The sequence below is a fragment of the Hyperolius riggenbachi genome, chromosome 3 (assembly GCF_040937935.1).
Source record: "Hyperolius riggenbachi isolate aHypRig1 chromosome 3, aHypRig1.pri, whole genome shotgun sequence".
Taxonomy (NCBI): Eukaryota; Metazoa; Chordata; class Amphibia; order Anura; family Hyperoliidae; genus Hyperolius; species Hyperolius riggenbachi.
Genome location: NC_090648.1, coordinates 93,532,731 through 93,551,004, shown reverse-complemented (window position 1 = coordinate 93,551,004; position 18,274 = coordinate 93,532,731). Strand labels below are relative to the sequence as shown.

General features: G+C 44.4%; 1 protein-coding gene and 1 long non-coding RNA gene across 2 annotated transcripts in view; one reads left to right on the top strand and one right to left on the bottom strand.

Annotated features, from left to right (window-relative positions):
* The window catches only part of ADAM9 (ADAM metallopeptidase domain 9), a 153,935-nt gene that overhangs the window by 126,252 nt on the left and 9,409 nt on the right, over nt 1-18,274 (top strand). The window contains exons 14-19 of the mRNA XM_068274597.1: nt 4,203-4,398; nt 9,335-9,440; nt 12,297-12,486; nt 13,958-14,038; nt 15,324-15,429; nt 17,779-17,920. Coding sequence (XP_068130698.1) covers nt 4,203-4,398; nt 9,335-9,440; nt 12,297-12,486; nt 13,958-14,038; nt 15,324-15,429; nt 17,779-17,920 — 821 coding nt within the window. The remainder of the gene's footprint in view (nt 1-4,202; nt 4,399-9,334; nt 9,441-12,296; nt 12,487-13,957; nt 14,039-15,323; nt 15,430-17,778; nt 17,921-18,274) is intronic.
* On the bottom strand, nt 1,744-17,900 carry LOC137562844 (uncharacterized). The gene is made up of 3 exons (XR_011030200.1): nt 17,774-17,900; nt 9,216-9,280; nt 1,744-1,983 (listed from the first exon to the last, which is right to left on the bottom strand). It is a non-coding gene; the product is annotated as an uncharacterized lncRNA (long non-coding RNA).

Genomic DNA, 18,274 nt, shown 5'->3' with positions numbered 1-18,274 from the left:
GCCATGTCACTAATAGAGATGGTCAACGGGATGGAAATAATTCCGCATTGATGCTGATTTATGCAAATGTACGCACTCCCTTTGCTGATGAAATCAAATAATTTGATATGTTATTAAAATTTGGTTTGGTGACTACAAATTAAAGGGTAACTGCGACGGATGAAAAGTAAAGTTTTATACATACCTGGGGCTTCCTCCAGCCCCCTTCAGGCTAATCAGTCCCTCACTGTCTTCCACCACCCGGATCTTCTGCTATGAGTCCTGGTAATTCAGCCAGTCAGCGCAGTCCGGCCGCATGCTGCTCCCACAGCCAGGAACATTCTGCACCTGCGCAATAGTGCTGCACAGGTGTAGTATGCTCCTGGCGGCGGAGTGTGTGCATGCGCATTACGCCTGACTGGCTCAAGTACCTGGACTCATAGCAGAAGATCCAGGTGGTGGAGGAGGACATAGAGGGACTGATTATCCTGAAGGCGGCTGGAGGAAGCCCCAGGTATGTATAAAACTTTAATTTCATCTGTCTCAGGTTTACTTTGTTACACAGTAGTACTATACTCTACATATGCACTCCCCACAGAGCTGCAGGGAATCCACTGAGAATGCTGTGCACATTGAACACAGAGGTGTTGTCTGTTTACAATCTCCTCATTCCCCTGCAGAGTACCTGCACATCATTCTTACATGTACCCACACTTACATTGCCTAGGGCCTGATAGATGTTCTTTGTTCCGGTTTGTACCTTTTACAAGTACTCTTACCAAGGACTAGTTTTAGTCTAAAGGGAATAAATATAGTAGTCTACATATCCTTCTCACTTCAGTTGTCTTGTAAAATTCCTAAGCGTTGGCAGTTAAGAGACGAATTTCATGTTACATACTTTTAATCAACAAAATTGTAATATGCAAATTAGAGGAGTCGGAGTCGTGGAGTCGGAGTCGGTGGAATCCTAAACTGAGGAGTCGGAGTCGGTGGATTTTTGGACCGACTCCACAGCCCTGCTCTCCACAGCCATCATACACATACAGGCAGTGTGGTGACATGAGCCTAGGGGGAGATGCTGTGCTCTATAAGCCCGTCAGTGAGACATCAGGAGTGGGCAGGGAGGGAGGATGAGCAAGGGATGCAGCAAAACAGGGTGTGAGCCAGCGCCACATATCTCTTTAACAATAATGTGCTACCTTGGCCTTATGGTGGGGCCGGCCCTGCACACAGGAAGTACTTTGCTATGGTTTTGTCACTTTTGCCAAAAAGCTTTACTAGGCTAATTGTAGACTGGGACCCACTTTTTCCCAATCGGTGTTTGCAAAATAATTTGCTATCTGCCAAGCAGACCATTTTGACTATCGGAGGAGATAGGAAAGGAAGCAGCAGATGTCCCAACATTGGCCAATGTTTTCCATTGTGTCTGACTACCAGCAACCAGGCCACTGATGCCTGTGCTCAGACACTAGATAGAGTAACCGACCATGAATGATTGCTCTGGAAAGCTAGCGTGTATATGAAGCCTTAGTCAGGGAGGGAGGAGCGGACAGAAGGTTAATATCCGTTAGGGTCAGGTACCCAGATAGGTATAGTTAGTGTTAGGGTTGGGATGTCAGAGTTTATTATTAGAATTTAGAATAGAAGGTTTAGCATCAGTAGAAATTAACAGTGGTAATGTGGATTAGCATGAAGTGTGCGGAACAGGTTTATATTAGTGAGGGAAGGTTTAGTGTCAGGAAAGGGAGATTATAGTAAGGCATCAAGGTTAAATAGTGGTAGGAGTTCGAATCAGTGAGGATGCAGCAAAACAATGACAAAAACAAGTTATAAAACCAAAACAATGGAGTCCAGTATTAGTAAATGCACAGCACGGTGGTGTTGTGGATAGCACCTCGCCTTGCAGCACTGGGTCCCTGGTTCGAATCCAAGCTGGGGTACTGTCTGCACCGAGTTTGTATGTTCTCCATGTGTCTGTGGGTTTCTTCTGGGCATTCCGGTTTCCTCCAGCACCCCAAAAAACATACAGTTAGGTTAATTGGCTTCCTTTTTTTTAAAAAAAATTGCCCTAGACTACGATGAAAAAACACACCTGATTTGCAATACGAAAAAACACTAGATAAACCTTATTCGGAGATTGGGTAATATTAATAAAACATAACTTTTAATAAAGTCAGGTTAAAATAGATAATACGAACAGATTATACTACCCTTAGTGCAAAAAATGTGATACATTGGGTTGGGGATAAAGGTAATATGTCTGTCAGACTCTCCTCCAAACTCACAATGCATGTATATTAACAACCCCACACACAACCCTACATGTTTTGTTTCCTTTAATTGGAAACTTCGTCAGGGGTAACCAAAGTGCTAAGTGCCTAGAGTGCCTAAAGTGCTAAAGTATATACATTAAAAAAAATCACGTTACACATATTAAGGTAGCTTAGTGAGCAAGTCAGGTGACTACCAGCAGCCAAAAATTTTTTTGGGGCACTTAGCACTTTGGTTACCCCTGATGAAGTTTTCAATTAAAGGAAACGAAACATGTAGGGTTGTGTGTGGGGTTCTTAATATACATGCATTGTGAGTTTGAAGGAGAGTCTGACAGACAAATGACCTTTATCCCCAACCCAATGTATCACATTTTTTGCACTATCGGGTAGTATAATCTGTTCGTATTATCTATTTTAACCCGACTTTATTAAAAGTTACGTTTTATTAATATTACCCAATCTCCGAATAAGGTTTATCTAGTGTTTTTTCTAGACTACGATGGACATATGACTATGGAAGGGATTAGACTGTAAGCTCCTCTAAGGGATACAGTTAGTAACATGACTATAAAGCGCTGTGAACGATGTTGCCCTGGTTCCTGGCCCTAAATAAAAACTAAATAATAATAACAATTATCAGAAGCCAGAGATCAAAAATACTGCGCCAAATCTATATCCACTGTGGCCAGGGTCACATTCTCCTTATGTGTTACAGTTTGTACTCATTGCTAATGCAGGTTTGTAATTTCAGTCTCATTATTTATTGTAGATTGCTACATAAAATTATTATATTAAAAATACAGATATGCTTTAAAGTGTACTTGAGGTGATATGTGACATGATAAACAGGTGTATGCAGAGGGCAACACATATATTAATAGCAGGGCTGTTTTACTTGTTTTATTTTGCTGCCTGAAAGAGTTTCTAAGCATGGAAAACAAAAGTTTGCTTTCTTAAAACAGAAAGAATTTGCGATAATTCACTTTGGAGTGAGCTTCGAGATGTCACCCAGTGCATCACTGCTGAATATATGCAAATGAACCATTGTTGTCCCTGGAAGCCAGCCACACCTCCAGATCTGCTGGAATGCAATGATGTGTCAGCTTGTTATTTGTACAGAGCCATAATAATCCAACATGCATACAGACAGGATGGTTTGGTTGATCCTCATCAGTGCATGGCATAGATTAATCTGGCTCTATGGAGTAGGACTTGAAACACCGAGAGGTACAGACTAACCAGCTAGCTCATGGTGACCCAGAACTCATTGGAGTGTGTAAGGGGCTACAATGGTCCAAAAAGCCCTCTTACTAAAATGCATGGAAAACAAAAGTTTGCTTTCTTAAAACAGAAGGTATTTGCATTAATTCAGGTTGGAGTGAGCTCCGAGATGTCTCCCACAATGCATCACTGCTGAAATATGCAAATCATCCATTGTTGTGCTAGGAAGTGACCGCTTCTGTCTTGTCAGGAATATAGTAAACATAACTGATAAGCAAATTACAGCCGTAAAAGCTGTACTGGCAGAATACAACTTCTGAGGGCAGGGAGAGATAAAATGCATGAAATATTGAACTTTTTATAACTTTGGGACACTTAATAGGCTGCCACTGATTGGAGACCATAACGCATTCAACCTACTTTGGAAAGGTTTAAATATAAAAGAAAACCCTGCAATACTTTAAAAAGCCATTTTAGGAGTAGCAGGATAAATATAATTGTTTATCTCATTCATTTATTTTCACCTCTGGTTCACTTTAGCACACGTGCGTACAGACAAAACATACATGTACACACATCGGATAAATATTGTTGTACTGGAAGAAAGCCTGAATTGAGGGAAATACAGAAGTACATAGGATTAGGTTGCTACCGTCCGGTAAACTTCTGCTTGCATTGTTACCCATCCCATTGCTGATCTGATGACCTTCCTCTCCCTCCCTCCTGCAGTTTGCCCCCGGTGGTACCGTGTGCCGTGCTGTTGCCAATGAATGTGACCTTCCTGAATATTGCAATGGCTCATCTCCTTTCTGCCAGCCCGATGTATTCTTCCAGAATGGAAGCCCGTGCCAGAACAACCAAGCCTACTGCTACGATGGCATGTGCCAGTATTATGATGCCCAGTGCCAAGGAATCTTTGGACTCAGTAAGGGCCTGTTTGTATTTTTTATGCACCAGTTTCTTACTACAGATTTCGGATACGCCCACACATTAGTCAGCATAATTGGCAAATGTACCAATATTGTGCAATTACGAGGTGTGGCTTTTCAAAAATGTAAAGCAATGGTTTGTCTATTCTCTCACTGGGGTGAAGCGATGCATTATGGGAGTAAACGTGGGAAGCTAAATATTTACTAATGAAAATTGCAAAATGTAAAATTGTATTTAGCATGCGGAGTGCTTTTTTTTTGTCCTTTCTGGAGACTTGAGAGTCCATGTCAATCCATACCTAGCACTGATGAAAGCAGGGTCGGATTTATACTTTTCCCATCTACTTTCTTGTTGCTCTATATCCATATGTACAAGCCCCCCTCCCATTCTATTTGCAGCCCCCTCTTCTGTGTTTACCATCCATGTACAGCTCCCTTGTGCAGCATCTCTCCTCTTCCGTAAGTTGCTCCCCATTACAAGATTCCCTTTTCCATTTGCAGGCATTTCTTTCATATCAAGCAAACCATTTCTTATGTCCAGCCCTCCCTTGGGCAACAGTGGCTCAAGACCCGGGCCTTTGTAACTTTTTCAGAAACTCGGCTTGGGAAAGTCCAAACTGCCTGAAACAGCTCTCTGCAAGTTGTTTTGTTGTAGCTCGGTAACATTAAAGCAGCAGGGACAGCCATACTATCCCAGGAAAAAAACACACCACATATATAAGTAGATAAATACTTGTTCTACTAACATAACATATGTATTGTACTGTCCACGTTTGGATTTCAGTGAATTTTTTATAGCAAAAAAAAGAGAAAACTGTTTCAGGCTTTTTCCATCTTTTCTGACTCTTACTGAAGCCAATCCTGATGTCATGTCCTTCTTTACTCTTTTTATCTCCTAAAAACTGCACTGTCATATCTAGCTTGCTTTGTAAACACATGTGAGTACAGTATAGCTCGTATTTCAGCAGCTTCTACAGTAGGGTGAGGTGTATTTCACTTCTCAGCTTTATGTCACACTGAACTGCCCTCAGCCAATCAGTGAGGAGCAGGAATGTGGGAAGGCAGATAACAAGCTTCTCTCTCCTCTGCAATGTACCATATAGAGCCAGGCTGACTGAGATAAGATTTATTACAGCAGAAACCTTTATGATTATATTGGAATGCTTGCAATGCAGGGCCAGGTTGTAGACTGCATAATAAACACAGAGCAATGTGTAAACAGAATTTGATTTTATGGTTGACAGTCCCGCTTTAACACTACACCAGAAAAATCAGCTGGTAGGTTCAGCATATAGAAGTGCTCAGAGAAGAAGCATTGCACCGTGGCAGATAGAAATATAGTTCACTGCATCATCAGTCAAATTGTAGTCTACTAAGTTTGTAACTTATGTGTGTGAACTGTAGTGGATGAAACGGTTAACAATTAAAAAGCGAGGTAGTACCCCAGCTCAAACACCTACTGGAGCCTTGTTCATCGGGATCGGGCCGTGATGGCTCCCAATGGAAGGGAGAAAACCCATGGTGCATGATGGAGTGGCTTGTAGAGGGAAGGATGAGGAGGAAAATGCACTAATTGGGCACTCAAGCATCGTTGTCTCTAAAGTTCTGGCAGCTTCTGCACTCACACACACAAGATTCTTTGCTGAGATGGTCCTTAACAGCCGTCTCAGCTAAGTGTCGTCTAGCGTGTTTACCAAGCATAAAGAGGAACTCCAGTGAAAATAACGTAATGAACACAAGTGCTTAATTTTTACAATAATTATGTATAAATGATTTAGTCAATGTTTACCCATAATGGTGACATTTTTACAGCTGGCAGGTCAGTGGAAGTAGCTGCTGCTTGCTTTTTTTGGCAGTTGGAAACAGCTGTTATTTCCCACAATGGAACAAGGCTCCCACAGTGTGATGTCAGCACCATGGTCCTGACATCACACTGTGGGAGGGGTTTCAACACAATATCAGCCATACAGAGCCCCCTGATGATCCGTTTGAAAAAAGGAAAATAATTCTCATGGGAAAGGAGGTATCAGCTACTGATTGGGATGAAGTTCAATTCTTGGTTACAGTTTCTCTTTAAAGCATCTTGCAAAGCAAGTATAAGAACGGTCACCAGAGAGTGATCAGGACTCGATTTCTTGGGTGACAGTGCAGGGCTGAGGCTGTACAGACGTGTCGCTATCCTGGCGTTCTGTTGCTGTGCGGGGGGAGGAGGGCGGGTGAATAGGAGAATAGAACCCTTGCCCAGCGTTTGGTTAAGCCAGGCTGATCACTTCGGAGGCATCAAGGAAGATCAGTGGCCACTTTACACACAATACATTCTTGGCACAGGTGGCCTCAACCAAGAACCATCTAGTCCACAGGTGTCACATGCCAGTCCTTGAGGGCCATATCCATGCCAGTGTTTAGGATGGACTGAGAAATTGAGAAATGTGTTCTACCTGATGAACCCACACTTTTTCTGATTCGGTCCCAACAATATGAGCAGGAAATGTGTGAGGACCTCTGCCCTTGTGGACTGGAGTGGACATCCCTGGTCTAGCATGTGCACAAGGCTTAAAGAGAAACTCCGACCAAGAATTAAACTTTATCCCAATCAGTAGCTGATACCCCCTTTTACATGAGAAATCTATTCCTTTTCACAAACAGACCATCAGGGGGCGCTTTATGACTGATATTGTGGTGAAACCCCTCCCACAAGAAACTCTGAGGACTGTGGTACTCCTGGCAGTTTCCTGTCTGTGAACCTTGTTGCATTGTGGAAAATAGCTGTTTACAACAGCTGTTTACAACTGCCAAAAAGCATGCAGCAGCTACATCACCTGCCAACAGTAAAAATGTCACCTTGTAATAAATGTCAGAATGTAAATCAGGTATTTAAAAGATTTTACAATGGGAAAACACTGACTAAATCATTTATACATAATTATTGTAAAATGAAGCACTTTTTATTACATTTTTTTTTCACTGGAGTTCCTCTTTAAAGCAGTAGGATCAACCATACTATGCCAGGGAAAAAAAACACATATATAAGTAGATAAATACTTGATCTACTTACATAACACACGTATTATACTGTCCACATTTTGATTTCAGTGAATGTTATGTAGTAAATTACGAGAATTCTGTTCCTGGTGGGGGCCATGTCTTTTGCCCACAGTTAAGGCTAACTCGTGATGTCATTTCTGCCCTTTACTTTTTTTCTTGTCGCCTCCAATCGCTGAGTCACCTCAGCCTTGCTTGTAAACACAAGTGAGTAGGGGATTAGGTTTCAGATAAGCAGCTGGCAGGGAAATAAAGGGAAGAGGAGGAATAGATTATAGATAAAAAGAACACCCAGCATGCAATTCTTTGGCACCGACTTCTAAAGGGCCAGTGTTCCTTAACCACCTTAGCGGTATGGACGAGCTCAGCTCGTCCATCACCGCCGGTGGCTGCCGCTCAGGCCCTGCTGGGCCGATTTGCTCGCTGTAAAAAGCAGCACACGCAGCCGGCACTTTGCCAGCCGCGTGTGCTGCCCGATCGCCGCTGCAGCGCGGCGATCCGCCGCGTGCAGCGGCGAAAGAGGGTCCCCCCAGCCGCCCGAGCCCTGCGCAGCCGGAACAAACAGTTCCGGCCAGCGCTGAGGGCTGGATCGGAGGCGGCTGACGTCAGGACGTCGGCTGACGTCCATGACGTCACTCCGCTCGTCGCCATGGCGACGAGCAAAACGAAACAAGGAAGGCCGCTCATTGCGGCCTTCCTTGTTACTGCGGATCGCCGGAGGCGATCAGAAATATGGGTTAGGAGCGCCCTCTAGTGGGCTTTCATGCAGCCAACTTTCAGTTGGCTGCATGAAATCGTTTTTTTTTATTAAAAAAAAACCCTCCCGCAGCTGCCCTGGCGATCTTAATAGAACGCCAGGGTGGTTAAGTATGTGATAACTCCAAATCATAAAAGCAGAAAAAGTTTTGAAAGTTTTGAATGCAGGATTAGCATCTTTATCACTAAATACACTCAGACCAGTTGCTGTTGAAATTTGATTTTTATGGTGACGATACCGCTTTAAAGAGAACCTGAAGCAATAAATAAATGGAGTCTGCCATATTTATTTCCTTTTTAACAAAACCAGTTGCCTGGCAGCCTTGCTGATCTATTTGGCTGCAATAGTGTCTGAATAACACCAGAAAGCAGGATGCAGCTAATCTTGTCAGATCTGACAATAATGTCAGAAATACCTGATCTGCTGCATACTTGTTCAGGATCTATAGCTAAACATATTAGAGTCAGAGGATGAGCAGGTCAGCCAGGCAGCTGGTATAGCTGGTATAGCTTAAAGAGAATATGTATGAAAAAATATGCCCCTGGGGGTACTCACCTCGGGAGGGGGAAGCCTCTGAATCCTATTGAGGCTTCCCCCATCCTCCTCTGTCCCACGGTGGTCTCGTTGCGGGTCCTGGAACGGCGAGCATGAAAATATTTACCTTTCCGGCTCCAGCGCAGGCGCAGTTGCCGCTCTGGTCTCAGAAATAGATGGAAGTAGCTGATTCCAATCTGGTCCGCTCTACTCTGCAGGCGTAAGGATTGCAGGAGACTTCAGGGGAGCCAGCGCTGGATTGTCTGCAGCTACAGGGATGGGGGAAGCCTCATTTAGACCCTGAGGCTTCCCCCTCCCGAGGTAAGTACACACCAGGGGACTTTTTTTTTTTTTTATACAGGTTCTCTTTAAAAGGCACTGAATATGGCAGCCTCCATATCCCTCTCACTTCAGTTGTCCTTTAAGTCTACAAAAATATCTGCCTCTAAAATTAATTAAAAACAGAGATATTGAACTTACTTTTGCAGTCAAGTGGGAAGTCGTAGCAACTACATCAAGGCCTCGTGTGTAACTCTGGTTCTGTCCTACAGTGAACACATATATGTAACATTTAATGTTTGATTGTGATTTTTTTTTAGAGGCAAAGTCCGCTGATCCAGTTTGTTTCCGAGAGGTGAACTCCAAAGGGGACCGATTTGGGAACTGTGGATTCCAGGGCAGTGCATACAAGCCCTGTGATACCAAGTAAGTAATGATATTGATATTTTTTATCACCCGGCTTAATGGGTTTACAAAACTGTCTTCCTGTGCCAAGATGGATGTCGCTTGTCTGACTGAACAGCTGTCTGTGAGCTGTTCAAACCCCTCCTTTTATCCCATCACCACCCACATGAGGTAGTCAGGGAGGAAACATCAGGAGATCTTTTTCTTTGAATACAGAGCTCACCTGACCCCTTCCGCATCCTCCTTCTGCTGCTATGAAATGAACTTTTTGTGTGCAGCACTGCAGCCAAAGCTCAGTGTCTTATCTTTCTGTCCAGTAATGGTTTCTTATTGCATGCATGGCTGGGTGATGAGTGGTACACATAGCCTTTAGAAACACATTGTAGGGGGTTAAATGCTTTATTACACTCTCAGCAAGTAGGAACTGCACAGGAAGATAAGACTCTGCCGAACTGCAGTGCTGGATGTTGCTGAGCTGCAGTGCAGGTCAATCCACAAAGGGTTATGCTGGGAATACACGTTAAGTTTTTACTTTAGATAGATGGGTTCGATAGATAAATTCCAACCTGTTGGATCTGGTCGATTCTACTTTCGTTTCGATTCTCCTCATTCAAGTGAATGTAATTGATAAGAAAAGATAAGGAATCGAGAGGGGAATCGAGCAGTGAATCGAGAGTAGAATCGATCGAAAGCGAAAACGATGGCAAAAACGAACGCAAAAACGCATTGTGTATTCCCAGCATAAGTCTCTCAGAAACAGAGGGAGCACATAGTCAGGGCCAGGTGATGGCTCTGTGCTGGTAGTGAGAGCAACTCTCTAGCTTGGGAAGAAATGTCTTATCTCATGGCAGATAGCAGTTTACTAAAGGGAACCTGGGTTATGTGACTTGGGATGGCTACATCCAAATGTGCTAATAACAGCATAGTCCCCTATTCACTTTTACTAACAATTACAAATTTAGGAAAGTGAATTAGTGATTTGAGAACAGAGTTTGTTAGAGTTTTCTTTTTACTGGGTGTGCATTACATGAGTTGTAAGGAAACCAAGCAGAGAAGATTTGCCTGCAACTGTACGATTTTAAAGACAATCTGCTGATCATTTGTACTCCTCAGATGTTTCCCCTTACCTCCCTGCAGTATTTCCCTTATCCAGCACCGGTCCTAGCAGTTGAAGGAAGCTTCGTACTCAACACTTTTCCCTTCAGCCACTGGTGGCCGCAATTTGATGTATGGGTGTCAAGTTTCTCACTCAATATTTCAGAGAGCCTGTCCCCTGTACACTAAACAGTACACTAAACAGTGACCTCTAGTGGCTACAGGAATAAGTTTGAGAACAAATTAAAGGATCCAGCTTTTAGGTCTGGTGCTGAAGCAAACCAGTCTTATTGGTGATACAGTACTCACTAAGCATAATTCTAAGCAACATTGCCACCCTTTCTACAGTGCTTGTTTTAGAAAACAATAGTTGTCAGGAACTCGCACATTTCTCTTGGCAATCCTCCATGGTATAAAAGAACTGGAAGAGGCTGTATAAAGGTGAGTTGCTAGAGGCAACCACGGTAGAAAGCCTGTGGAGAATTCCACCTCCACGTGGATAAATTTGGGTTTTTCTCTATGGTGTTGTCAGTCGCTCTGCCCAAAAATAAAAAAAAAACTGTGCAAATTATATCACAGGGGAGAATCCCCAGCTAGGGGATAGATGCTGAAATGGGTGGGAGGAGGCGCCCCACCCATTAAAGGTTGTTAAAAATAGACGATCTCGCCTCAGATGAGGAATAAATTGTAAAAAATAGTTTATTGGACACAAATGACAATGAGTTTGGCGGGCCTTACCAGCTTCTTTGGGTAAATAAAAGCTTTTAAACAGATGCTCTGAGTCCATGCTGTTTCATCTAACACACTGTTTTATTGACCTGAAGAAGCGGGTAAGGCCTGTGAAATGCGTTGTCATAAATGTCCTATAAACTATTTTTACAATCCATTCCTCATCAGAGGTAAGATCGCTTAATGTTAACTTCCTTTAAGAGCTTCAAATACCACTGGAGCAGAAGATGACTGAGGTCACATGGATGGCAGAGACATGGCTGCGCCAAGCATGCCGCCCCCCCCCCCCCCATCCGGTCGTGTACGTTATTGGTTGTGTATGCTCGTAACTTTGTGGATGTGCCTATTCCTCTAACTGCATACCTGACTTTAGGAAAGCCTCTGCTCCAATACACGGATATATCATGGGGGCACAGGCAATTATTTGTTGATATATTTACTGTTTTTACAAGTAATTCAATTTAAATTATTTTTAAGCTTTATTTCTGTCATTTCATTCAAACATTTGATAGTTATTATATACTATATGGTCCTGGATGAACTTTATTTTAAGGAATTTTAATCCTCTTTGTTTTTTAGTTCTACAATTGATAATATATTTCTAATAATAATAGGCTATTGGATTGCTGCCAGCCCACCTGTAAGCAACACTGCCCTATTGCTTGGGATGCACTGGGCAGATTTCCCAAAATCTGATCATTCCAGCTCTCTTTCCTGCTATTCCAGGCTCTAGTGGAGTTCTGTGATTCTGTCCTGTGATATATCAGCCCATTCATTCCTGCAGATCCCGTAAGGGCTGGAGTACAATAGACACACAGTGTGTCATAAATCCAGAAGCAGTGATGAAACAGTCACATGACCCCCATATACTGTGTGCATATAGCAGTGAGTGGGCAGTTACTACTTGAAGGTAACTCAGACACATCTTGGCTGATCCTGAAGTTCAGCTTTAAATTGCACTAATCGGAATAATTTTCATTGGAGTGCAGGAAGCGTTTACAGTGAAGGGTACTTTTCCTCCACAGCTTTCATACCCTTGTATGTTGATTACAGGAATGCTATGTGTGGGAAGCTGCAGTGTGAGAATGTGCAATCCATGCCAATATTTGGCATTAAGCCAGCGATTATCCAATCTGCCATCCCTGGCACTGGCATAACATGCTGGGGAGTGGATTTCCAGCTGGGCACAGATGTCCCTGATCCTGCCATGGTCAATGAAGGCACCAAGTGTGAAGAAGGCAAGGTAATCCCTACAGCCAGTATCTGTTGTTCTGCTTTGTTAGATAAACCGCTGGCACCCATTCTGTGTTATAGGAAGTAGTAGGTTCAGACAGCTAGTTATTTTTGTTAATGAGTTAGTGAGTTAATTCCCCAAATGTTTAAGGGCCCTGGGACGGTGTGGTGTGTTAATTTTACTGCACCACACTGCAGGGCAATGACACTCTATGGCAGGGGTCTCAAACTCAATTTACCTGGGGGCCGCAGGAGGCAAAGTCAGGATGAGGCTGGGCCGCATAAGGGATTTCACAATTGCGGCGCATCGCCACCTCTGCCCGCCCCTCTCACTCTTCCTTCACAGAGAGGGGCGGGGAGAGGCGGTGATCTGTGCGGCGATTGATGTCAGGAGGGGCAGAGCTGAAGCTGAAAGCTCTGCCCCTTCCAGGAAATGCCAGCGGATTGCCCCCCCGGGCGATTTGGGGGCTCTGCAGCCCTCGTTTAGCGGTGGGGATGCGGCGGATTACTTGGGAGCACTGAAGCGAACTATAAGGAAGCTTTTGCCGGCGAGGGCCACAAAATATTGTATCGAGGGCCGCAAATGGCCCGCAGGCCGCGAGTTTGAGACCCCTGCTCTATGGTGACTTTCATACCGACGCAGTGCAGCACAATGCGACGGAAGTGACGTTTTCACCGCATCCGCGACACAAGGGCAATCCTACCTTACCATGCGGTTCTGCGCCAACCTGCGGCGGACCGGAATTCATGTCTATGGTGCCAGGTATATTTTAGAATGCCCGCCGCAAGTATTCTTGTCGCGCATACACAGAAGCGTATTTTAGCGATATGGTTCCGAGCACGTGAACGTTTCGGCCACAGGAAGTGAGCGTCACTTCCTGCCTGGCCTGCTGCCATAGATACTTAAAGAGAACCTGAGGCGGTTCCATGGGAGGCAGATGGGACACAGAGGCATGTTCTCTGCCTCATGACATGCCTCTGAGTCCCCACACCGCCGCTCTCTGCAACCCCCCCCCCCCAACCTCCACGCGATGCGCCCCCCCCCCTGAGATTAGCTACAATATTTGTCGCTCTCTCTGAGGTGAACATAGGGGAGAGGGTTCCCTGTTCAAGACGCCCGCCAGGGGCATTCCTGCAGGGTTTTCAGAGCTGCCATTGGGCAGATCTCTCCCAGACCACGCCCCTTGCCGCTCCCCTGCCTCCCTGCATGCTGTGAATGAGAGACAGTCTCTCATTCCAGCGTCGTGACTTAGAGGTCATAAAAGTGGGCCATTGCTGCCCACGGGAGCGGCGTTTTTTGCGGCTACCTGATCCACTCAGCCCCCCGGATCAGGTAGCCTACGTTTTTTTTTTTGTTTGTTTGTTTTTTATATGAGCCCACCTCAGGCTCTCATTAATAGCAGGCTGTGGAAAATGTCAGCATTTTATAAATGCTTAATAATAAAAAAATAATAAAGCTGAATAATGTTAATTGTTTTCAGGTTTGCAAGAATTTCAATTGTGTGAGTGCCTCAATACTGGCATATGATTGTGACGTACAGGAGAAGTGTGGAGGGAATGGGGTGAGTATGTTGTATTTTAATAATACTGTCCTCCTCAGGCTTTTTATATCAGCGTCCCTACAGTACAGTATGGAAAATGCTGCCATATGTTTACTTGGTTATAACTCGAGCCCTCCAAAAGTCTTCTGTGAAGGCTTATCGCAGTGCTCCATTCCCCTCCTGTTTGCCCTGGGGGCCAGGAATGCAGTAAGTACAGGACTCTGCATCCTACACAAGTATAAATGCTACGTCCAATCGCACCGCAACCAAAACGCTGGTTATTAGTGTGAAACCGACCTAAGGCTTGTACCACTACTGGCCCCACACTTTGGAATACACGTTCTATATATTATCTTCTTCTAGATTTTCTCTTTTAGACCTTTCCGATTTCTCCCCCTTCCATTCCTTTTTCTCTTTTATTTTCCTTTCCTACCCTTTTCTCCTCCTTTTGCCATGTTTCTTTCTTTCTATTGCTGGAATTAGTCTCCAGTGTGTGTGGAGTGTGTGCTCAGAGGTCCTGCAGGTGACTCTGCGGTGGCCTGTGCACTCTCCCCATCATTGGGGTCTCAGCTGGATGTACAGGACCTTCAGGAACATACCAGCAAGTGCCTAAGAAGGTATTTATAGGTATGCTGTAATTAACAGTAAGCAATGGGCATGAGCTGATTGGCAGTTCCAATGCTGCAATGCAAGCTCCACTCAAGCATGAGCTAAGACAGGGGTGTCAAACTCAAGTACAAATTGGGACAAAATTAAACACTGGGACTAAGTCATGGGCCAACCTCAATGTCTAGTGGCCACTTCCCTCCTTTATACAGTTCCCTTGGGTCTGATGGCCCCTCTCTCCCCTATACAGTTTCCTGGTGTCTAGTGATCCTCCTCTCTACCCTATACAGTTCCATGGTGTCCATTGGCCCTCCTTTCTACCCTATACAGTTCCCTGGTGTCTAGTGGCCCTCCTCACCCCTTATACAGTTCCTTAGTGTCTAGTGACCCCACTCCCTCCCCTATACAGTTCCCTGGTGCTTGCTTTTATCCCTCACTCCCCCATATGACTTCCCTGGTGATCTAGGGCTTTACCCCTGTATAGCTTCTCTGCTGGTCTAGAGTGGGCCAAACATAAGGCAAAGTAGGGAAACCACTTGAGGGCCAACTTAGATGAGTCTGCGGGCCAGAGTTGGCCCACGGCCAGAGTTTGACATGTATGAGCTAAGAAGAGATGCTTATATTCCTATACATAATAACCTCATGACATTGAGAGGTAGGCTCCACAGAACATGCTGATGGTGTGACTATTGTCTTGTAGGTGTGCAACAGCAACAAGAACTGCCACTGTAGTGATGGCTGGGCCTTCCCTGATTGCAGGAAGAAGGGCTTTGGCGGAAGTATGGACAGCGGCCCTACTTATAACGGTATGTCAGTTTGTATTGTGATTAAGATAGCAGTATATGCAATGGTTTGCAATATTTCTGCTTATCGAGGATTGACGTAAATTGTCCTGCTGCTGCTTCTAGAAGTAGAGCCAGTTCAGCGAGCAGGGGGGCAGGGACTGCAACTTTGCTGTGTTTTTGCTAGGACTTGGTTTGCATGGCTGGATCTGTTCAGTGATGTCAGAAGTAATCCTGTGTCTGAAGAGTCTCACACAATCAGACTTAAAGGATACTTTAGCCCTTAATTAATTATGTAATTGTGTGTGGGGGAGGTGTGCATAGGCTTACTGCACCTTTCATGGCCCGGCGTCTGTTTCCGTTCATTTAAAAAAGGTGCCGGTCCAAAGCAGTGGTTGGCAGGGTCGGCGCAGCCACAGTATGTCTGCGGGAGTAGGCGTGCACTCCCAAGGGAAGACGTAGCTGGCGCCCAAGCGGACATACTGTGCATGCGTGCGCAGTATGTCTGAGTCAGAGGGCACGCACTCTTGCTACGTCTTCCCGCTGGAGTGTGCGCATACGCCAGCAGACAAACTGCAGCTGCACCGACCACCAATTTTACTTGATCAAACTTTTCTCTGGTTGAAAAAAAAAAAAGTGGCAGAAAATTGCATGGTGTGTACCAGGCATTAGAGCTGCATGGTAAGACACTGAGGGATAAGCACTTAGGGCTCGATTCACAAAGCGGTGATAACCCACTTAGAGACTTTAGGCATGATAACCATTGCACCACGCTGGTGAAAAGCCAGTTTAGGCGTGATAAGTTTAGGTGTGATAAGTTTAGGCATGATAAGTTTAGATAAGTTTAGATCGCTTGAAAGGTCCCGCACGCAAAGCAGCGCCATTAAACTTTATGCGAAGTGCACCAGACTTTGCTAGTGCAAAACTTTTGATCAGCTGTGCACTGCGGTGCTAACCCAGTTGGCGCTTAAACTTATCACGCCAAAACTTATCACGCCAAAACTTATCACGCCTAAACTTATCATGCCTAAACTTATCATGCCTAAACTGAGTTTAGGCATGATAAAGGGCTTTTCACCAGCGTGCTAACTGTTAGCACCGCTTTGTGAATCAGGCCCTTTAGGCGTGATAACCATTTTATCATGCCTAAACTCAGTTTAGGCATGATAAGTTTAGGCGTGATAAGTTTAGATTGCAAAGTCCTGCGTGCAAAGCAGTGCCATTAAACTCTATGCGACGTTTTGCGCACCAGACTTTGCTGGCGCAAAACTTTTGATCAGCTGTGCACTGCAGTGCTAACCCAGTTGGTGCTATAGTTATCATGCCTAAACTTATCATGACTAAACTTATCATGCCTAAACTTATCACGCCTAAACTTATCACGCCTAAACTTATCACGCCTAGGGCTCGATTCACAAAGCGGTGCTAACCCAGTTAGAGACTTTAGGCATGATAACCATTGCACCATGCTGGTGAAAAGCCAGTTTAGGCGTGATAAGTTTAGGTGTGATAAGTTTTAGGCATGCTAAGTTTAGATAAGTGTAGATAGCGTGCAAAGTCCCGCACGCAAAGCAGCGCCATTAAACTCTATGCAAAGTGCACCAGACTTTGCTAGCACAAAACTTTTGATCAGCTGTGCACTGCGGTGCTAACGCAGTTGGTGCTTAAACTTATCATGCCTAAACTTATCACACCTAAACTTATCATGCCTAAACTTATCACACCTAAACTTATCATGCCTAAACTGAGTTTAGGCGTGATAAAGGGCTTTTCACCAGCGTGCTAACAGTTTGCACCGCTTTGTGAATCAGGCCTAGTGTTCCATACATGGGACCTGATTCACAAAGCGGTGCTAACAGTTAGCACGCTGGTAAAAAGCCCTTTATCACGCCTAAACTCAGTTTATGCATGATAAGTTTAGGCGTGATAAGTTTAGGCGTGATAAGTTTAGGCGTGATAAGTTTAGGCGTGATAAGTTTAGGCGTGATAAGTTTAGGCGTGATAAGTTTTGGTTGTGATAAGTTTAGGCGTGATAAGTTTAGGTGTGATAAGTTTAGGCATGATAACTATAGCACCAACTGGGTTAGCACCGCAGTGCACAGCTGATCAAAAGTTTTGCGCGAGCAAAGTCTGGAGCACTTCGCATACAGTTTAACGGCGCTGCTTTGCGTGCGGGACTTTGCGCGCGATCTAGACTTATCTAAACTTATCATGCCTAAACGTATCATGCCTAAACGTATCATGCCTAAACTGGCTTTTCACCAGCGTGGTACAATAGTTATCACGCCTAAAGTCTCTAACTGAGTTAGCACCACTTTGTGAATCGAGCCCATGGTGTTCCATACATTCTTAACCTTTTTTTTCTCACCACAGATAAGGACACGTCTCTGAGGGATGGACTGCTGATCTTCTTCTTCTTAGTTGTCCCACTGCTGGCATTGGGAACCTTTGTGTTCTTCAAAAGAAATAGCCTTAAACAGAGATTCTGCAGGAAGAAAAGGTCACAACAGCACGAGTAAGTGAAGCACTAGCAGACTAAGGCTGCCCCATAGCTGAGGTAAAACGTTCAATAACAGCAACCACCCGAATAACAGATTCTAGCATGAGTAACGGTGATGTTTCCTGGATGCTAATTATAGCAACTAGTTGCAATTTGTACCAACTAATCTGTGAAACCAGTTGTAATCACTGACAACTCCATTCAAATATAATTATGTGACAGCCAATACACAATGCAGGAAGCATTGCAACTCTTCAGTAATGACCTGCCATAATTGGCAAACATGCTCCCTAAGTATTGTGCTGTCAGCAGGGCTCGGCTGAGGCTTATTGAAAAAAATCTATAAAGATTTCAAATATTGAATAAATG